This window comes from Callorhinus ursinus, unplaced genomic scaffold (assembly GCF_003265705.2).
Source record: "Callorhinus ursinus isolate GAN/ISIS: 27379988/994484 unplaced genomic scaffold, GSC_fseal_2.0 scaffold13, whole genome shotgun sequence".
Lineage (NCBI taxonomy): Eukaryota > Metazoa > Chordata > Mammalia > Carnivora > Otariidae > Callorhinus > Callorhinus ursinus.
In genome coordinates, this window is record NW_027397075.1 from 39482204 (window position 1) to 39497373 (window position 15170).

Sequence of the window (15170 nt, forward strand, 5' to 3'; positions counted from 1 at the left end):
TGTGTGTGTGTGTGTGTGTGTGTGTGTGTGTGTGTGTGTGTGTGTGTATACTACCACCTCTTCTTTATCCATTCATCTGTTGATGGACATCTAGGCTCTTTCCATAGTTTGGCTATTGTGGACATTGCTGCTATAAACACTGGGGTGCACGGGCCCCTTCGGATCACTACATTTGTATCTTTGGGGTAAATCCCCAATAGTGCAATTGCTGGCATAGGGTAGCTCTATTTTCAACTTTAGAGGACCCTTCATACTGTTTTCCAGAGTGGTTGCACCAGCTTGCATTCCCACCAACAGTGTAGGAGGGTTCCCTTTTCTCCACATCTGTCATTCCCTGACTTGTTAATTTTAGCCATTCTGACTGGTGTGAGGTGGTTTTGATTTGTATTTCCTTGATGCCGAGTGATGTTGAGCACTTTTTCATGTTTCTGTTGGCCATTTGGATTTTTTGCAGAAATGTCTGTTCATGTCTTCTGCCCATTTCTTGATTGGATTATTCTTTGAGTGTTGAGTTTGATAAGTTCTTTATAGATTTTGGATACTAGCCCTTTAGCTGATATGTTATTTGCAATTATCTTCTCCCATTCTGTCGGTTGTCTTTTGGTTTTGTGGACTGTTTCCTTTGCTGTGCAAAACCTTTTTATCTTGAAGTCCCAGTAGTTCATTTTTGCCCTTGCTTCCCTTGCCTTTGGTCATGTTTCTAGGAAGAAGTTGCTGCGGCTGAGGTTGAAGAGGTTGCTGCCTGTGTTCTCTTCAAGGATTTTGATGGATTCCTATCTCACATTTAGGTCTTCAATCCATTTTGAGTCTATTTTTGTGTGTGGTGTAAAGAAATGGTCCAGTTTCATTCTTCTGCATGTGGCTGTCCAGTTCTCCCAGCACCATTTGTTGAAGAGACTGTTTTTTTTCCATTGTACATTCTTTACTGCTTTGTCAAAGATTAGTTGACCATAGAGTTGAGGGTCCATTTCTGGGCTCTCTATTCTGTTCCATTGATCTGTGTGTCTGTTTTTGTGCCAGTACCATACTGTCTTAATGATTACAGCTTTTAATAGAGCTTGAAGTCCAGAATTGTGATGCCACCAGCTTTGCTTTTCTTTTTCAACATTCCTCTGGCTATTTGGGGTCTTTTCTGGTTCCGTGCAAATTTTAGGATTCTTACTCTCTTTGCAGATGATATGATACCATATCATCTGCAAAGAGTGAGAGTTTGACTTCTTTGCCGATTCAGATGCCTTTTATTTCTTTTTATTGTCTGATTGCTGAGGCTAGGACTTCTAGTACTATGTTGAATAGCAGCGGTGATAATGGACATCCCTGCCGCATTCCTGACTTTAGGGGAATAGCTCTCAGTTTTTCCCCATTGAGTATGATATTCACTGTGGGTTTTTGATAGATGGCTTTTATGATATTGAGGTATGTACCCTCTATCCCTACACTGTGAAGAGTTTTAATCAAGATTGGATGCTGTACTTTGTCAAATGCTTTTTCTGCATCTATTGAGAGGATCATATGGTTCTTGTTCTTTCTTTTATTAATATATTGTATCACGTTGATTGATTTGCAGATGTTGAACCAACCTTGCAGTCCAGGAATAAATCCCACTTGGTCATGGTGAATAATCCTTTTAATGTACTGTTGGATTCTATTGGCTAGTATCTTGATGAGAATTTTTGCATCCATGTTCATCAGGGATATTGGTCTGTACTTCTCCTTTTTGATGGGGTCTTTGGTTTTGGGATCAGGGTAATGCTGGCCTCATAAAATGAGTTTGGAAGTTTTCCTTCCATTTCTAATTTTTGGAACAGTTTCAGATGAATAGGTACTTAATTCTTTAAATGTTTGGTAGAATTCCCCTGGGAAGCCATCTGGCCTTGGGCTCTTGTTTGTTGGGAGATTTTTGATGACTGCTTCAATTTCCTTGCTGGTTATGGGTCTGTTCAGGTTTTCTGTTTCTTCCTGGTTCAGTTTTGGTAGTTGATACGTCTCTAGGAATGCATCCATTTCTTTCAGATTGTCTAATTTGCTGGCATATAGTTGCTCATAATATGTTCCTATAATTGTTTGTATTCTTTTGGTGTTGGTTGTGATCTCTCCTCTCTCATTCATGATTTTATTGATTTGGGTCCTTTCTCTTTTCTTTTTGATAAGTCTGGCCAGGGGGTTATCAATCTCATTAATTCTTTCAAAGAACCAGTTCCCAATTTCATTGATCTGTTTTACTGTTCTTTTGGTTTCTAGTTCATTGATTTCTGCTCTGATCTTTATTATTTCTCTTCTCCTGCTGGGTTTAGGCTTTATTTGCTGTTCTTTCTCCAGCTCCTTTAGGTGTAGGGTAGGTTGTGTATTTGGGATCTTTCTTCTTGAGAAAGGCTTGTGTTGCTATATATGTTCCTCTTAGGACTGCCTTTGCTGCATCCCAAAGATTTTGAACAGTTGTGTTTTCATTTTCATTGGTTTCCATGAATTTTTTTAAATTCTTTTTTAATTTCCTGGTTGATTCATTCATTCTTTAGTAGAATGCTCTTTAGCCTCCATGTATTTGAGTTCTTTCCAACTTTCCTCTTGTGATTGAGTTCTAGTTTCAAAGTATTGTGTTCTGAAAATATGCAGGGAATGATCCCAGTCTTTTGGTACTGGTTGAGATCTGATTTGTGACCTAGGATGTGATCTATTCTGGAGAAAGTTCCATGGGCACTAGAGAAGAATGTGTATTCTGTTGCTTTGGGATGGAATGGTCTGAATATATCTCTGAAGTCCATTCGGTCCAGTGTGTCATTTAAAGTCTTTATTTCCTTGTTGATCTTTTGCTTAGATGATGATCTGTCCATTTCAGTGAAGAGGGTGTTAAAGTCCCTTACTATTACTGTATTGTTGTCTATGTGTTTCTTTGATTTTGTTATTAATAGGCTTATATAATGGCTGCTATGTTAGATGCATAAATATTTACAGTTGTTAGATCTTCTTGTTGAATAGACCATCTAAGTATGATACAGTGTCCTTCCTCATCTCTTATTATAGTCTTTGGTTTAAAAATCTAATTTGTCTGATACAAGGATTGCCACCCCAGCTTTCTGTTAGTGTCCATTATCATGGTAAATGGTTTGCCACCCCCTCACTTCCAATCTGGAGGTGTCTTTGGGTCTAAAATGAGTCTTTTGCAGACAGTGTATCAATGGGTCTTGTTTTTTTATCTACTCTGATAGCCTGTGTCTTTTGATTAGGGCATTTAGCCCACTTACATTCAGGGTAACTATGGAAAGATATGAATTTAGTGCCATTTTATTGCTGTAAGGTAATTGTTACTGTATATTGTCTCTGTTCCTTTCTGGTCTATGTTACTTTTAGGCTCTCTCTTTGCTTTTACGGCCCCTTTCAATATTTCTTGTAGGGCTGGTTTCGTGTTTGTGAGTTCTTTTAGTTTTTGTTTGTCCTAGAAGCTTTTTACCTCCCCTATTTTCAGTGGCAGCCTAGCTGGATATAGTATACTTGGCTGCATATTTTTCTCATTTAGTGCTCTGAATGTATCATGCCAGTCCTTTCTGGCCTGCCAGGCCTCTGGGGATAGGTCTGTTGCCCTTCTAATGTTTCTACCATTGTAGGTTACAGACCTTTTGTCCCGAGCTGCTTTCAGGATTTTCTCTTCGTCTCTGAGACTTGTAGGTTTTACTATTAGATGTCGGGGTGTTGACCTATTTTTATTGATTTTGAGAAGGGTTCTCTGTGCCTCCTGGATTTTAATGCCTGTTTCCTTCCCCACGTTAGGGAAGATCTCTGCTATAATTTGCTCCAATATACCTTCTGCCCCTCTCTCTCTTTCTTCTTCTGGGATCCCAATTATTCTAATACTGTTTCATCTTATGGATCACTTATCTCTAGAATTCTGCCCTGGTGATCCAGTAGTTTGTCTTTTTCTCAGCTTCTTCATTCTCCATCATTTGGTCTTCTGTATCACTAATTCTCTCTTCTGCCTCATTTATCCTAGCAGTTAAGCCTCCATTTTTTCATTGCACCTCATTAATAGCCTTTTTGATTTCGACTTGGTTGGATTTTAGTTCTTTTATTTCTCCAGAAAGGGATTCTCTAGTATCGTCTATGCTTTTTTCTTTTTCTTTTTTTTTTTCCCCTAAAGATTTAATTTATTTCTTTGACAGAGAGCACAAGCAGGGGGAGGGGCAAAAGGAGAGGGAGAAGCAGACTCCTGCTGAGCAAGGAGGATGATGCGGGGCTCAATCCCAGGACCCCAGGATCATGACCTGAACCAAAGGCAGACATTTAACTGACTGAGCCACCCAGATGCCCCTCTTGTATGCTTTTTTCAAGCCCAGCTGGTATCTTTATAATGGTCATTCTGAACTCTAGTTCAGACATCTTACTAATGTCCATATTGATTAGGTCCCTGGCAGTCGGTACTGCCTCCTGTTGTTTTTTTGGAGGTGAGTTTTTCCGTGTTGTCATTTTGTCCAGAGAATAGATGGATAAGAGAACAAAATGCTGACAGGGTAACAACGACCCCAGAAAAATACACACTAAGCAAATCAGAAGAGACCCGAAACTGGGGGAAAAGAAAGGGGAAAAAAAAAAAAGAAAGAAAATGAATATGATCAGGCTGGTTAATAGAACAGAGCCACACACTAGATTTCGGGTGTATTTTGGTCTGTTAGAAGAAATTGCTTCCTAAAATTTTAAAGAAAGGAAAACATATATATATATATATATATATATATAAATAAGGGTACATACGAGGAAGGGATGGAATATGACTGTAAAGTTGAAAATTAAAAAAGATTTTTAAAAAGGAATTGTTAAGAAATTGGTTGAAGAAAGAGAATGTGATCAGGCAGGAGACTAGGACAACGTCTTACACTAGATTTAGGATATATTTTGGTCTGTTAGAGGAAACTGTATCCCAAAATTTTAAAGAAAGAAAAACATATATATATACAAAAAATAAGGTTAACTACAATGAAGGGATAGAATATGACTGTAAAAATGAAAATTAAAAAAGGTTTTAAAAAAGGAATTGATAAGATGTTGGTTGAAAAAGGAAAGAAGAAAAAGTCAACTAAAAAAATAGAAAAAAAAAATTTTAAAAATATTAACTTTGAAAGACTAAAGGATCATGGGAAAAAATCCATGAGTTTTATGTGGTGTATTCCCCTAGGGCTGGAGTTCTGCCATTCTCATTGATCAGTGAACTTGGTCTTGGCTGGCTGTTCTTGCTGATCTTCTGGGGGAGGGGCCTTTTGCCATGGTTCCCAAATGTCTTTGCGGGAGGTGGAATTGCCCCGCCCTTGTCGGGTCTGGCTAAGTGATCTGCTCGGGTTTGCTCTCAGGAGCTTTTGTTCCCTTCAAGCTTTCCGAACAGCTTTGGAGGATGAGAGTGAGAATGGCGGCCTCCCAATCTCTGGTCTGGGAGGAGCTGGGAACTTGGGGCCCCACTCCTCAGTGCGCCCCCAGAGAAAAGCAATCACTCCTGTCTCCCTGGTCTCCGGCTGCACTCCATGCTACCCCGGCCTGTGACCGAGCGTTTCTATCTGGCACCCGACCCCTCTATCTCTGGCACCCAACCCCATATGGAGTCTCCAAACCCAGCAGATCCCTGTGGTGTGCTCCCCGCGCCGCTCCTCCTGGGGGAGGAAGGGGAGTCTCCCCGGATCTACCACTTGTTGGGTCCCTGCTGGAGGAGCAGTGGCCCGACTGTGCCGCGGATCACAGTTTATGGCAACCCCGAGCTGAGAGCCCGCGCCTCGGCTCCGTCTCTGCAGCCGGCTTCCCCGCTCCAATACCTGGGAGCTCTGCTGCAGTCAGGCACCCCTGGTCTTTCTGTGACACCGAGGGTCCTGAGACCACACTGTCCCAGCAAGGGTTTCACCCCCTGCTTAGCCAGTGGAGCAACGTCCCTCAGTGGAGTGGACTTCTAAAAGTTCCAATTTAGTGCCCCGCTGCTCTATCACTTGCCAGTAGTGGCTGACGGAGGCTCCCTCCCCCGCCGTCTATCTTCCCGTATATCGCCTCAGATTCACTTCTCCGCACGTCCTACCTTCCAGAAAGTGGTCGCTTTTCTGTTGGTAGAATTGCTGCTTTTCTTTTCTTCGATCTGTTGAGTTTGTAGGTGTTCTGAATGGTTTGATAACTATCTAGCTGAATTTCTGGGACCAGATGAAATTTAGGTCTCCTACTCCTCTGCCATCTTGCTCCTCCCTCCAACAGTTGTCTTTTTGATTCTAGCCGTTCTCACAAGTGTAAGGATGATATCTCATTTTTATTTACCTTTTACTCATCATTAGTGATATCGAGCATCTTTTCATATGTCTGTTGGCCATCTGTATATCTTCTTTGGACTCTTGACCATCTTCACCCAATTCTTCCACCCTCGATCCCCCCCCCCCACCCCCACCTCTGGCAACCTACAAATCTGATCTTTGTTTCTATGAGTTTGGTTTTTTTTAGATTCCACATATAAGTGCAATCATATAGTATTTGTCTTTCTCAGACATTTTACTGAACATAGTGCCCCAGTGGTCCATCCATGATGTCATAAGGGGCAGGATTTTCTTCTTTTTTATGACTGAATAGTAATTTTATTGTGTGTGTGTGCTTATATCACATTTTCTTTATCCATCAGTGGACACTTAATGTTGTTTCCGTGTCTTGGCTATTGTGAATAATGCTGCAATGAACTACTCTTTTGTCACCTGAAATCATTAAAGCTAATGTCTGAGCTATTCAGTCCTTTCTTGTAATGTTCCTTTGTAAACTTAAGTCAGTTCATAACAGTCAGTTTGCATGCTTCCCCATCTCTAAAAATGTGAATATTAGAACTGATCACAGGCTTGTTATGAGAACCTGAAAATATTTGTAAAGACCGTGGCACATAGTAGATGTTAAATGTTTACATTTATGAGCCACGTGAGTGGAGACTTTGGCCAAGACTTGTAGCACAGAGAGGATTCTAATCCGCAGCGGCTGGGCCTGTGCCACCATCTCCTGTATTGCAACGAATGGCCCTTACAGCACTAATCCAGGAGGTGTAGGGAGCCTGTGAGGAGAGGCTTTCTTTGTCTGAGTTCTTGATCATTTGCTTACATATACAGAGTAGTTCTGTTTAATTCACAATGATGCTGTTGTATAGTGTTTGAAAAAATGGTGGTCCATTAAAGTTGTTTTCGTATTTTGGTGCATTAGGTGAACTTCAGCAAGAGGAGTTTCAACTTCCCATCCCCCAAGCAGAGTAACTCCACTCTTATTCATATTGTATATTGGGTTTCTCTGTAAGATTTTGTTTGAAAAAAGCATTCCATTTTAAGAAATTTTTACAAAGAAAACCTAGTCCCCAAAATAATCAGAACAAACATGGTTATTGTATTTGAATATGTGTTACAGAAAAGCTTTAGAAAAAGTGTTAATGAAAATCTGTTAGACACATTTTGTGTGTGCGTGTGTGTGTGTGTGTGGTAACTTTTCTTCAGAGGCTTTGTAGTGAGAAAGTAAAAAAGATTACAAAAACACTAAGATTTTGAAACAATTTGGTTTTGTTTTTATAAAATATTTATTATATACTGTTTTTATTCTTTAATTACTATAATTTAAAATTCATTTTCCTTCACATTTCTCTTAAGGGATAATGGGATTACAATGGGCAAAACATCTTGGAAGTGCAGTTAAGGTTACAATTAATGACTTGAATGAGAACTCTGTGACACTGATTCAGGAAAACTGCCATTTAAACAAACTGAAAGTGGTGGTGGACAGTAAGGAAAAGGAAGAGAGTGATGATATTCTTGAAGAAGGAGAGGAAAACCTTGGTAATATTCAGGTGACCAAAATGGATGCCAATGTACTGATGCATTTGAGATCCTTTGATTTCATGTAAGTGAAAGAAATTTGCTGTGTCACTTGTTGTGTATGTGTGCATGTGTTTGTCACTTTCTAAACTTGGCTGGATTTTTGGTGGGGGGCTATAAGGCTGTAGTTTGTTTATTTGCATTAATACAGTTTTTTCCATTGGCCTAAGGAATGCAATAAGAACATTTTCTAGCATTTGAAATAAAATTCCCAGGCATGACAGTTTTCTTCTAAGCCTCATTTCACTTTTATATGTCTGACATATCATATGATCATTTTATTACTTAATTTAAAAACAGAATTATATATTTAAAATTGATTTGTAAAGTACTTTTGAATCCATGGAATTTTATCATTAGACATAATGATAGTGGTATCATTTTGATTACTAGTATGATTTTAAATATGTCTGTATTCTTTCTGATTTTAGACACCTAGACCCTTTTGGAACATCTGTGAACTATCTAGATTCTGCATTCAGAAATATAAGAAACCTTGGCATAGTTTCAGTGACTTCTACAGATATTAGTTCTTTATATGCCAAGGCACAGCATGTTGCCCGGCGTCACTACGGCTGTAATATTGTCCGAACTGAATATTACAAGGAACTAGCAGCCAGAATCGTTGTAGCTGCAGTGGCAAGGTACCAGATTGACAACAACGTACCTAGTATGTTTGGGTATATGATAGAGATAATATTACAAAAAGTGCCAGTTGCATTTTTCAAAATATGCACAAAGTCCAAATTCTATATTTGTGTCCATAATCTTGATTTGTTTGGTAATCTTAGGTTGTTTTTGTTTTACTTTGATTTAAAAGTTTTGTGCCTAAAATAGTTTACTCTCCAATGAAAAGTTTTATTAAAATTAGTTTAAGAGAGGGAGACAAACCATAAGAGACTCTTAATCTCAGGAAACAAACTGAGGGTTGCTGGAGGGATGGGGTGGCTGGGTGATGGACGTAGGGGAGGGTATGTGCTATGGTGAGTGCTGTGAGTTGTGTAAGGCTGGGTGATGGACGTAGGGGAGGGTATGTGCTGTGGTGAGTGCTGTGAGTTGTGTAAGCTGTACACAGACCTGTACCCCTGAAACAAATAATACGTTACATGTTAATTGAAAAAAAAAGTTAATAAAAAAATTAGTTTTAAGAAAGAAGAGATAAAAATGAAAGTTAATGTCAAATCAGTTATTTTAACAATGTAGGGTAGATGGGGGATAGCACCATGAAAAGAAAATGCAAACGTTGTTTTTAGATTGAGAAAAATTCGGGGTTTTTGGGTGGGATTTGTTTTATATTTATTTATTCATTTTTAAGTAGGTGCCATGCCCAACATGGAGCACAACACAGGGCTTGAACTCATGACCCTGAGATTAAGACCTGAGCTGAACTCAAGAGTCGAACACTTAACTGAGTCACCTAAGTGCCCAGAAAAATTTGTTTTTGTTTTTTTAAGATTTTATTTGTTTGTTTATTTTAGAGTGAGGGGAGGGAGAGAGCTCGAGCAGAGGGAGAGAAAAATCTCAAGTAGATTCTGCACCAAGCATGGAGCCCAATGCGGGGCATGATCCCACAAACCTGAGATTAGGACCTGAACCGAAATCAAGAGTTGGAGCTCAACTGACTAAGCCACCCCAGCACCCCAAAAATTGTTTTCTGTCTGTTTCATTTCCTTTATTTACATAGTTTGAATAAGATGATGGCTTATAGGGGTGCCTGGCTGGCTCAACCGATGGAGCATGTAACTCTTGATCTCAGGGTTGTGAGTTCAAACCCCATATTGGGTGTAGAGATTACTAAAACAAAAATAAAAATAAACATAAGTAAACTTTTAAAATGATGGCTTATAAACTTGATTCTGCAAAATGATCTTACCTACAAAACAAAAAGTTCTGTTTTTCATCAGGATTTCTAAACAGTTAAAGAAAGGCTTTTTCTTTTTTTGAGCACCCACTTTATTCAGAATATTCTGCTAGAAGAATAATATTATATAAATTGACCCTGAGAGTATAGATAATGCATGATTAGCCAGTTCATTCACTAGCCCCAACACTGGATTCCCAGCATTTAGACTGAAATTCCTACCTCAACATAATATGGATTATAGTAGACTTCATATACCTTTGGTGTTATTCCTAATTATCTGAAAACTCTGATATCTAGTATGTATACACACCAAGGACCTATTGTATATACTTAAAACTGTTTATGATGTAATATCAACAAGTTGAAATTAATACATATGAACTAAGTACATACAACTGCAGAGGGAAAACTAAGTACATAAATGGTATATCAATTAGAATTTAATCCAAAAGTCTATAAAATTAATAGCAAAAACTTTGCCTATATATTTTTCACTGAACATTCAGCACATACCAGCCTGCATGTAGTTAGTCCTCAATAATCATTGTTTGGAAGAAGCTTTTATAGAAAAAAGTAGATAAAAAGGAAGAAGGGTGGTGGTGATGACAAGAAACAAAATGACATTGAAAATCAGAGGATGTAGTCTCACTGAGAGGATACCATAATGGAGAATGTCTAGTTGCTAAAGATTCTGCCAAGCATCCTTTATTACCTGTGTTTCAGTTTGTGTAAAAGTTACAGTAATGATCTTTTAAAAACACTGCTACTAAGAACTGAACTTTCCTTATGTTCCCATAACCCATCCATGGTTTCCTGTCCAGGTTAGTATTGTCAATATAATGCCAAACAAAGAAAAATGATAAGCCCCCAAAATAATTTGAAAAATTTCTTTCCAGAGCTGCAGCCCGATGTAACAAAGGCATTGAGGTACTGTTTGCAGTGGCTCTGGAACATTTTGTGTTGGTTGTTGTGAGAGTTTTGAGGGGGCCTACCTCTGCAGATGAGACAGCCAAGAAGATCCAGTACCTGATCCATTGTCAGTGGTGTGAAGAGAGAATTTTTCAGAAGGCTGGTAATATGGTAGAAGGTAAATTCAAATTTCTCTTGACTGTATATTGTGTTTATGTATAAGCCTCCAATGAATAAGTCCTTATCACATCCCTAATTACACATATTATTGTCCTTTGATTTTAAAGATTACAGTGCTAACTTTATTTCCTATACTGGATTTCCTTTCATCAACAGACAAGACATTCGTGTGAGTTTATTAAAATTATTTACTCATGCTCTGCGATTTATGCTCTCTAGCTCTGCCCTCTTTTGAAACATCTAGAAATAACTTAGTTTCCACTGTCACTAATTTTAGGAACATAAGTCAGATTACTTCTTTGTCTAGGGTGTTTCAAATCACTAATTTTATAAAAAATAATTATCATGTTTCTGGCTTAATATAAAAATCATCCATATAAAATTCCTTCAGTAAACATTTGCTGAGCCTCTACTATATGCCAGGCATGGGGATCAAAGAAAAAGATGAAGCTTATGCCCTTATAAAGCTGTTTCTGTTTTGCTTTTCTGGGGCATAGAAACAGATGCCCATTGTTTTCTGTTAGATTCTTGGCATGTTTTAGTATGGAGTTTTAAGAACTCCTTAGATATTAGAGTTTAACCCTTGTGATATGAGTTGCAAATATTTTTTCTCATTTTTTGACTTCTGTTGAAATCTATTTTTTTAATCTTTCATATGCAGAAGTTTGTTGCTGTTATAAAGTTAATTGAATTTTATGTATTCTGGATTTTGTCTGTATTTAGAAAGAATTTTCATGTTTCTATATTCAGGGTAGGTTATGTTCTATTGAATAATTCACCTTTCTCCACCAATGTGAGAATACCATCTCTTTCTTATACTAAAGAATATATTTGAGTTTGTTTCTGGATTTTCTGTTCTGTTCCAGTGGTTGAATATCTATTCATACACCTCTACTGCACTATTTTGATTACAGAGGATCTTTAGTGTTTAGTGTCTATTACCGCAGTACCTCTTCAAAGCTCTGTTTTTGGAGTGTTCCTGATAAGGGATCTTCCTTTTTTCTTAATAAAAGAGTAAATGAATAGACAGCTAGTATTTTATTTTGATTTTATTAAGGAGGATAGATACTGTTGTGGTTTTCAGATTTCCTAATAACCTTGTATGCTTTTCATTTGTGCAAGTACTTTTGCTACAGTGTTAATTGTTAGTGAGAATGGAAGGCATCCTGTCATGTTCCTTTAGTTCTCTCTGGTCCTTTCTGATTCAAGCATGGATCTGAGATACCTATCGTTTTTCATGGTAAGAAAGTATTCTTCATTTCCAGTTTTATTGTATTTTAGCAAAGATGCTGAATTTTGTCATGTATTTCAGCACCTGTGGAGATGATTATGTGGTGTTTCTTCTTGGGTCTATTGATTTGATTAGTTTTAATAAAATTTCCCAGTATTGAATCATTCTGCCCTTCTAGAATAAACTACTCGGTCAGGAAGTATTTTCTTAAGATAGATTCTCTTTGTTAATTTTTTAAACTTTGTTTTAATATTCATAAATGAGATGGTGTATAGTTTTCCTTTTTAGCATAATTTTGATTGGGCTTTGGAATCTGTTTAAACTTGGAAAGAATTTGCAACTTTGCCCTTTTTTTTTCTTTTCAGTTGTTGGGAACAGGATAGCTTTAGCTTTTCTGAATTATTTACATAGAGTTGAGCCAAGTGGTATCTAATGGTTCTTTTTAATTTTCTTGGTTTCTGTGGTTATATTCTCTTTTTTTAATTTTTAATGTTCTTTCTGCCTTTTCACTACCTTAGATACTGGTTTATCTGTCCTATTGTTGTTCATTTATTATCTTAATGTTTTACTTTTGTAGTAGTAAATATGTATTCCAAAATTTGAATTGTTTTGGTTTTAAGTAATATAGTTTGGCTTCTTGGCATCATAAATGAGGTAATCACCCTCGCATTTTCCATTTTCCCTTTCCAGTTTGTGCTCATTATACCATTTATATGTTACTAGAATATGTAACATTTATATTCTATTTTGCCAATAAAATCTATACATTAAACGTGTTTAATACTCATCATCACTCTTTTTGCCGTAATTTCTCTAATCATCTCTTAATTTACTAAATCTAACTTTCTGAGTTTAGTCAAGAGTGGGCAGAATACTCCTCAATTTCTTGCATGTTTAAAGCTCACTACCCATAGCTTTTATACTTAAAAGAGTTTAGAGTTTCTTTGAGTGCCTTGTAAAAGTTGTGTATTGTCGTCTGTCACTGAATATAAGTAACTTTTCCTTCTTTTATGTGACATGATTATTTTGCCTGGCTGCCCAAAGGAATATTTATTTTTGAAGTCCAGTAACTTTACTAGGGTATATCTTTTTGGGATAAGTGTTCCTAAATCATGGTGTACCCCTTCAGAGTTTCAAATCTTTCATTTTAAGAGAGTTTTTTTTAATATTTATTTAATTCTAATATTTGTCTTACCTTTGTATTATTATGTCTATGCTAGATCTCCTTAGCCTGTCTTGAACTATCATTTTATCTCTAGAAATGTTCAGATTTGTAATTGTTTTATATTCTTCATGTATGGCCCTTTTACCATTATGAAATGTCCATCTTTATCTCTGTGGTATTTGTCTGAAAGCTTATATGATATGATATTAATATAAACACGACCTTGTAGTTATTATTGACATATATATTTTTCTCATCCTTTTACTTCCAATCCATAAGTGTCATCTTGGATCTTTCTTTTTTATCCAGTCTCATTTCTGCCTTTTGATGAGAGTTTTATTTTATTTTATTTTTTTAAGATTTTATTTATTTGACAGAGACACACAGCGAGAGAGGGAACACAAGCAGGGGGGTAGTGGGAGAGGGAGAAGCAGGCTTCCCGCTGAGCAGGGAGCCCCATGTGGGGCTTGATCCCAGGACCTTGGGATCATGACCCGAGCCGAAGGCGGATGCTTAACCACTGAGCCACCCAGGCGCCTCTTGATGAGAGTTTTAGACAGTTCCTACTAAATGTCATTATTGAAATGGTTGGCTTTATGTCTGCTCTTTTGCTCTTTGTTTTTATGTCTTTTATGTCTTTTTCTTCTGTTTCACCTTTGTTGCCTTTTTTAATGTTAGACATATTTTTAGTGTGTCCTCTTAATTCCTCTGCTGATTTTTCCTCTGATTTTTTTGCTATATATTTTTCAGTTATTTTCTTAATGGTTTCTCCAGGGATTAACAGTATACACCTTTAACTTATCTTGAGCTACCTCAGGTTAATATTGACTGAAGACTGGCAAAAGCGAGCAACTTTGCTCTCATGTAATTTTATGTTCCTCTCCCCTTGTAGGCTATTTTTGTCTTATATTAATTACATCTGTGGTGATCCAATCAAACAATATAGTATTATATTTATTTTTTAAATACTATGATTTTCAAAGAAATTAAGACAGGAAAAGAGAGAATACACACACACACACACACACACACACACACACACACACACACACACATCTTTTATAGTTATCCACATAATTACCTTTCCAGTGCTCTTTAGTCCTATTTTATTAAAGTTACTCTATTTAATTTCTTTTCAATCTGAAGAACCTCCTTTACTATTTCTGCAACAGACTCTCCCAGTTTTTATTTATCTGGTGGTGTCTTTATTTCACCTTCCTTTTTAAAGGATATTTTTTCTGAATGTAGAATTACTGGTTGACAGGAGTCTTTTTCTTTCAGCACTTTGAATATAGCATTCCAGTGCCCTTTGGCCTCCATTATTTCTGATGAAAAGTCATTCAGTCCTTGTATTTTTGTTCCCTTGTACTTGATAAATTATTTTTCTCTTACTGCTTTCAAGATTTTCTCTTTGTGGCTTTCAGCAGTTTAGTTACAATATGTCTGAGTGGATCTCTTTATGTTTATCCTAATTGGAATTCATTGAGCTTTCTGAGTCTGTAGATAAGTATTTTTCATCAGATGTAGGGCACTGTCTTGCTTCTCCAACCTAAACCCATCTTCATCACCTCAAACTGGAGGCAGATATTGTCTGTAATGTACTAATCATGAATTAGAGTAATATAATCAGCTGTTTCAAGTACAGTTTTCTAAACGACCCCTGCAGCTGTTGCTCTAGAGCTACTCCAGTTGCATTCATCTTTTCCTTATAAATTCGAGTACCCTCCTAAGGCTCTTTCTGCCTCTAATAGCTATTCTCTCCAGTGTGGTTTTCTTTCCAGTAGTATGATCTCTCAGCTTTTAGGCTTTCAGAAAGTACGGAACAATTTGGGATGTGTGCTGGCACTATCTAGGAATTATTCATAAAAGTATCTTTTCTGGGTCACCTGGGTGGCCCAGTCGGTTAAGATGCCTTCAGCTCAGGTCATGACCCTAGGGTCCTGGGATCGAGCCCCATGTCATCAGGCTGTGTGC

The 15170-nt window shown here is 37.4% G+C and overlaps 1 protein-coding gene across 3 annotated transcripts in view; it reads left to right on the forward strand.

Moving 5' to 3' along the window:
• The window catches only part of TRMT1L (tRNA methyltransferase 1L), a 52532-nt gene that overhangs the window by 16605 nt on the left and 20757 nt on the right, over positions 1 to 15170 (forward strand). For all 3 annotated transcript variants that reach the window (XM_025877867.2, XM_073900092.1, XM_025877868.2), the window contains 3 exons: positions 7623 to 7872; positions 8279 to 8491; positions 10608 to 10798. In XM_025877867.2, coding sequence (XP_025733652.1) covers positions 7623 to 7872; positions 8279 to 8491; positions 10608 to 10798 — 654 coding nt within the window. The remainder of the gene's footprint in view (positions 1 to 7622; positions 7873 to 8278; positions 8492 to 10607; positions 10799 to 15170) is intronic.